The sequence below is a fragment of the Physeter macrocephalus genome, chromosome 4 (genome assembly GCF_002837175.3).
Source record: "Physeter macrocephalus isolate SW-GA chromosome 4, ASM283717v5, whole genome shotgun sequence".
Taxonomy (NCBI): domain Eukaryota; kingdom Metazoa; phylum Chordata; class Mammalia; order Artiodactyla; family Physeteridae; genus Physeter; species Physeter macrocephalus.
The window spans coordinates 33,065,319-33,072,590 of NC_041217.1; the positions used below are offsets into that span (position 1 = coordinate 33,065,319).

Genomic DNA, 7,272 nt, shown 5'->3' on the forward strand with positions numbered 1-7,272 from the left:
TAGAAGAGGGACCTTAAAATATATTTTTGGCCATAAAATCTGTGATGTAAATATCTAAGGAAGTTAATGATTCAGCATATTCTGCCTGAGCTATCACCAACTGAACGAAAAGGCTAAAAACAGATTTGATTTTATTTTTTAAAACTTTTGTCATGCATATTTTTTTAATTAATTTATTTTTGGCTGTGTTAGGTCTTCGTTGCTGCGTGAGGGCTTTCTCTAGTTGTGGTGAGCAGGGGCTACTCTTCGTTGTGGTGCACAGGCTTCTCATTGTGGTGGTTTCTCTTGTTGCAGGCACAGGCTCTAGGTTCATGGGTTTCAATAGTTGTGGCTCGCGGGCTCAGTAGTTGCAGCTTGCGGGCTCTAAAGCACAGGCTCAGTAGTTGTGGCGCATGGGCTTAGATGCTCCGCAGGATGTGGGATCTTCCCGGACCAGGGCTTGAACCGTGTCCCCTACCTTGGCAGGCAGATTCTTAAACACTGCACCACCAGGGGAGTTCTAAAAACAGATTTTTTTTTTTTTTTGCGGTACGCGGGCCACTCACTGTTGTGGCCTCTCCCGTTGCGGAGCACAGGCTCCGGACAAAACAGATTTTTTTTTTTTTGCGGTACGCGGGCCACTCACTGTTGTGGCCTCTCCCGTTGCGGAGCACAGGCTCCGGACGCACAGGCGCAGCGGTCATGTCTCACGGGCCCAGCCGCTCTGCGGCATGTGGGATCTTCCCGGACCGGGGCACGAACCCGTGTCCCCTGCATCGGCAGGTGGATTCTCAACCACTGCGCCACCAGGGAAGCCCTAAAAACAGATTTTAAGTTCCCGGTATCTACAAGGTAAGAACCACAGTTGTTTATTCAACTGTCCAGGAATTTTTCTACAGCTAGATTTAAGTTCCTGTGGTACAATGATTTGGTCTATCCCCCGATGAGTGCATTTAAAATTCAAAAAAGATCTCTGAGATCAAATTTTACACATTCATTATACGGATGAAGAAAGTGCTGCCTGATTTACAGGGAAACTAGAAACAGATCCAGGACATTGACCTGAAGTTCCTGATTCCCAGCTAAGTTCTTCTGGTAACATGTTCTCCAGGGTAAGACTCCACATAATTTACTGTCGTTTGGTTACAGAGAATGTTATAATTTCAGTATAAAGCTATGTATATAGTATACCCAAATCAGAATTGTTAATTCACTTCAAGGATATTCAAGGGAATACCTGATTGACTTTTTGTGTTTATGTGGACATAATATAAATATTATGGCTGTTTAAATGCCATTACTCTAAGGATATTCCCTATCAGTTTAGAGAGCCAGGACATGAACAACATTGAGATTCTCACTGTAAACAAAACACAGTGGTAGGCACTGTGGAAATGCATTTGGTCCTATTCTCCTTACCCTGAGCATGTAAAAGAGCAGACTGTTCCAACAGTTTGGAGCCTATGCACATTCTGTGGTGAAGAAAAGAATCCACTCCCCCAACACACTGAGGGAGCACAGACCTGGGCAAAGGATTCCTCAAAGAATGATAAAGATTCCATAAAGAATGATTTGCTGAATTAGAACAGACAGCATTTCAAGAGGTCTCCACTAAATGGGAATACCTAGGCTACCTGAAGTTATTACAGATTTCCTTATCTCAGGAATCTTCAAGGCAAAAGTATAAGGTGTGATACAAAAATTTATGAAAAAGCCAGTAACACATAGGATGAAATTTTCTTACTAGAAAGTTATATATTGAAGAAAAAAAAGAGTAAAAAAAGGTAGCGGATACAAAACTACTCTATATCAAGTTGGAGTGAAAAAATATAGTGTTAGCATTCTTACGATGAATGGGAAGGCAGCACAAAGAAGAACTCAAGGTAATGAGTCTGTGTCTGGGCTACTTCGCTTAATGAGAACATATGCCTAAGACCAAAGTTATGGGTTCCGTCTGCACACAGAAAAGTTTTTATGGCCACTGACAGTACCTGTTACAAAGTATTTTCTAACAAGAATGTAAGAAATGGGAAAAATCTTAAGAGGTCATCTGGAAGTCTCATCCCAGTAGTGTCATTTGGTGGGTTAGAAGTCATATTCGTAGACTGTATTCATACTGAGGGGGCTTGGACAGCTGGTCTAACAATGGAAAGGGAGATAATTAGGAATACATTGTACACTTGGTTCCACTGTATAGTTTTATATAAACAAATTGCATGTACTGCTATGTGACTTGAAGGGATTGGACCTCCATATTATCATTTTAGAAAGCCTTCTAAGCTTCCATTTTCTACAAAAAGAACATTTACTTTTGAAAACCAAATGTCAAGAAGCTTACTTTTAGGTCAATAATATAAGATGGGACACTCATTAGATAAATGGTAGTGTTACAATGATGTAAACAAAAGTATTTTAAGCAAAATATTGCTTAAATTAACAAGTAAGAACAGTAACTGCATACACGAGTCATACAATAATTTTCAAATAAGTGTCCATTCCCCACAACCTATAAACTAAGCTTTGATATTAACTTTTCCTTTCACCTCAAATTGCTGATTCTGATTGCTTGGACATCAGAATAGTTTTTGATTCTTCATCTGTGGGGCTATCAACTGGTACCTGTAGAAAGAATAAGAGGATAAAAAATTTACATTACATATCTGGCATATGCCATTATGACAGATCCACAGGAATAAAAAAAACAGCTGATGGGGTAGACGGGTTTATACTCACTCTAGGCACACATTTCTCAATAGTATAATCATAAAAATATTCACTACTTACAGCTTTAATATCGCCATTTGTAATTCCTTTATTTATATTGTGCCTTTTCAGATCGGACTTGATTAATGCTGCAAACAGAGAAGCATCAATGGAGTTACCGTAGAGTATGTATAAATATACTTTTTTCTAAGCAGTACAAAATCTTTCTTGATATTGTCAATTTTAGCACTCTACAGTACCATAATATTCCAAAACATTCTTGTAGCCTGGAAAAATAATAGTATCTCTCTAAGCCATTAACTTAATTAGCAAGTCGTTCATTAGTGAACAAATACAGGATGCTAAGAACCAAGACACAAAGAGGAAAAGCACCATTCTTTCCCTAAAGGACACTCCAGTCTAGGGAAACACTGACATGCAAACAATTATAACACTGTATAACAACTCCAATAATGCAGGCATGCACAGGGTGTAGCGGAAGTGTGGGGGAAAAAAAGCATATGTCAGAAGGAAATCAGGAAAGGCTTACCAGAGGAGATATGTTTGAACTGAAACTTGAAAAATGAGTTGGAACTTGTCAAGCAGATAAGAGGAGAGGGGAAGGCATTCTAGGCAGGCGGAAACCAGTACATGCCAAGAGACCAGGACAGGAAGAGTACAGTCTATTCTTGGCACTAGAGGTAGTTTGGGATCACTGTAACATCAAGTACAAGAGGCAGGTGGCAAGATGGGAGGCTGGGTTGGCAGGATGACATTGCGTCTGAGTAGGGGAGGATATGATCCGGTCTGTGCGTTAGGGAGCTCAGTCTGGCAGCTGTGCGGGGGATGTCATCAGCAACAAGGCTAGAGGCAGGAAGGCCAGTCAAGAGACTTTCATCCTGCTGAAAGGTGGTAAGGCCTGCATGTGTGAGAAACGGTGATATAGGGACAGGTTTCAGAGATATTTTAGAATCGAACCAATAAGACTCAGTGGTTTGAGGGACTTCCCTGGTGGTCCAGTGGTAAAGAATCCGCCTTCCAGTGCAGGGGACGCTGGTTCGATCCCTGGTTGGGGAACTAAGATCCCACATGCCGCGGGGCAACTAAGCCCGCGTGCCAGAACTACTAAGCTCGTGAGCCTCAATGAGAGAGCCCGCGTGCTGCAAACTACAGAACCCACATGCTCTGGAGCCTGTGCGCCACAACTAGAGAAGAGAAAACCCGCACGCCACAACTAGAGAGAAGCCCAGAGCTGCAACGAAGAGCCCGCACACCTCAGCGAAAGCCCCGCGTGCCTCAAATAAGACCCAACGCAGCCAAAAAATAAATAAATAAATAATATTTTTTTTAAAAAGACTCAGTGGTTTGATAGGATATGAAAAATGGGGATTAGGGAGGGGGAAGTGGGTGACTTGCTTGGGCAATTGAATGGATGGAGGTCCTAGTGATTGAAACTGAAAATACAAGACGAATTGGTGTGATTGGGAAGGTGGTGAGTTCAGTTCTGCACAGGTTGAGTATAAAATACCATGGGACATCCAGGTCCAGAGATAAATAGATGATTAGACATATTGGTCTGAAATGTAAAAGCGATCAGGGTCTGGAGGTACAGATTAATGTGGTAGTTGAGGCCACAGACTGCACAAAGAGAGTGTAAAACAAGAAAAGATAAAAGTTTGTGGGTAGTTAGGTAATCTAATCAGTCATAAAGCAAAGTCGGAAAGGTGAAAGTAAAATCAGTCTTAAAAATTAGACTAATGCTTCTTTAGAAATCCACACTGCCCCTTATAATTCTGTTCCATTACTGAAACCAATATTTTAGAAATTCAGATATTTACACTGAACTAACTGGATATATGTAAAATGGCCTTTCTGAATGCATTTAAATGATTTTAAAGTGATGTTGTGTAACAAGCTCATATTTACAAGCAGCTTGATATTAAAACGTCATGCTTTAAATTGCAGCAATGATCGATATTGGCTGATCCGCTCGACATTGTTGTACAATCCACCAAATCAAAGAGGCTACTCATTTTTTGTAGGGGGAAACTGTGGATTTCTTTACCATTAATATTAATCATAGAATTTAGAAACACTGTGAAGTGTTTAGAAACTTTTTTCAATGGACATAAATGGGCTAAGGAGCATATAAAATAGACTTTACAGAGAGCTGTCAATACTGGAAAAGCAGAATGCACTGCATTTAAATGGTAATTCCCCTGTCAAAACAAGACCTGCCAACAATTCTCAAAAAATGTAAAAAGAAAAGGTACCACCTTCACCAAACCTCAGGAATTTCCCAGCCTTCTTTCCTCTGTCTAAACAAATAACTACTGGATATAAATCCATCACCCCTCTCCAGTAAAATATTCAACATATGAGAGACATTAATTAGCATTTTTAGGTGGCAAAAGTATCAATGTAAAACTAATTTTAAAGATCTTTTTTTCACTTAATTAATTTTCTGTACTTCACCTGTTTGAATTAACATTTATGAAGCTTACTATAAGATAATGTGAAAAGAGAACACAAAACTGTTCCCTTTTTTGGTGCAACAGAAACACTCTATTTGATAGGTAGGTGTTACTTCCCCAGAAATTAAGAACAGATATGGAATTATTTATGACAGATCAGTAGTTAAGACAGTTAATGTATTAAATTACATACATTCAGTTACAAAACATTCAGTTTTGTACGCTTTGTTTTACTAACTGAAGAGAATAAGAGGAAAACACTTCCGTGGTAGGATGTTTTTCTTTGAGGAAATGGTACATTTAGTCCCTTTGAGTGTAATGAATGAATGATAGTGACCTCAGGTGGTTGTGTATTTCCAAAATAAGTGCTTGTCACTGGTAAGCACTTATCATATTGGGGGTTTCAAAAAGAATGATCAGGTATTCAACGAATATAAAAAGAAGCCTTGATTCATATCTTTCTGTTAGATTCTATCCTTGAATCAAGTTATAGCAGATCAAAAAAATAATCCCTCTTCAAGTCTCCATGGTTTCTGTCTCTCATGTTGACAAGGGGACTCAGAAAGAAATTAACAAAGTGAAACAACAGTTGAGGCCAACATGGGCCTGGAAGCACTACTGGATATAAATCTTGCTTTTTTTTTTTTTTTTTTTGGCCATGCCCCACAGCTTGTGGGATCTGTGTTCCCTAACCAGAGATCAAACCCGGGCCCCAGCAGTGAAAGCTCAGAGTCCTAACCACTGGACTGCCAGGGAATTCCCTAAAAATCTTGCTTCGAAATTCATCCTTACACCCGTGTGCCTGGATAAACTATGGATAAAAGATCTTTTAAATGCTCTTTTTCTGGAGATTGGGCACTATTCTCTTTCCTGCCCATGTCTATTCTGACTAGACCTAAGAAGAACTGGCAAATAATTCCACACGCTATTTCCACCACCACCATTTGACTTCTTCCCATGGTTACCACATTATAATAACAGCCTGGGACTTCCCTGGCAGTCCAGTGGTTAAGATTTCACCTTCCAATGCAAGGGGTGTGGGTTCGATCCCTGGTTGGGGAGCTAAGATCCCACATGCCTCGCAGCCAAAAAAACAAAACATAAAACAGAAGCAAAAATTCAATAAAGACTTTAAAAATGGTCCACATCAAAAAAATCTTAAGGGGGCTTCCCTGGAAGTCCAGTGTTGAGAATCTGCCTTCCAATGCAGGGGACATGAGTTTGATCCCTGGTCAGGTCACTAAGATCCCACATGCCACAGGGCAACTAAGTCCATGTGCCGCAACTATTGAGCACACAAGCCACGGGCCACAACTAGAGAGAATCCAGTGTGCTGCAACAAAGAGCCTGCACGCCACAGCGGAGGATCCCGCATGCCGCAACTAAGACCCGACACAGCCAAAAAAAAAAAAAAAAAAAATCTTAAAAAAAAAAAAAGCAGCCTATGTGATACATGATCAGGCATGTCCTAGGTGCCAGACACTATACTAGGAGCTTTTCATCAACCATCTCAGTTAATCCTCACAGCAACCCCCTAAGGCAGGCTTTTTTTGTTGTTGTTGTTTATTTTTTATTCGTTGCTGTAGGGATTGCACTGTGCATCTTTAATTTATCACAATCTTCTTAGACTTTATATAGAATTACTTCAAGAAAGATGTAGAAATCTTGCAATAGTATAGCTGCATTTCCCCCTTTCTTTTTTCTGTTTTTACCATATTTATATTACATCTATATACATTTTTTGAGATACAATTCACATACCATAACATTTACCCCTTTAATGTATACAATTCAGTGTTTTCAAAATTATATTCAAAAAATTGTATAACCATCATAAAGCAGGCATTTAATACCCTATTATATAAATGAGAAAGGGAGGATGTGAGAGGTTGAGTAACTTTTCAAAGTCACACAGCTAGTGAGCAGCAGAATCAGAACTTGAGGCCAGGTCTGTCCATTCCAGGCCTTTACTGACACTTGTTACAATGGTTTTGTTTTCTATGCATAGTAATTGCATTGAATGTGAAACCTGAAAAATGAATTCATAGATTCATATCCTTGAAGGGAAACAATAATATCCTGCTTTTTTCTTTTTTTTTTTCTTTTTTTTTTTTTT

General features: G+C 39.6%; 1 protein-coding gene across 1 annotated transcript in view; it reads right to left on the reverse strand.

Annotated features, from left to right (window-relative positions):
- Window positions 1-591: 591 nt before the first annotated feature.
- FLVCR1 (FLVCR choline and heme transporter 1) overlaps window positions 592-7,272 on the reverse strand; it is a 38,164-nt gene continuing 31,483 nt past the window's right edge. The window contains exons 9-11 of the mRNA XM_007109756.4: window positions 2,764-2,831; window positions 2,523-2,598; window positions 592-2,118 (exon numbers count right to left, since the gene is read on the reverse strand). Coding sequence (XP_007109818.1) covers window positions 2,524-2,598; window positions 2,764-2,831 — 143 coding nt within the window. The 3' untranslated portion in view covers window positions 592-2,118; window position 2,523. The remainder of the gene's footprint in view (window positions 2,119-2,522; window positions 2,599-2,763; window positions 2,832-7,272) is intronic.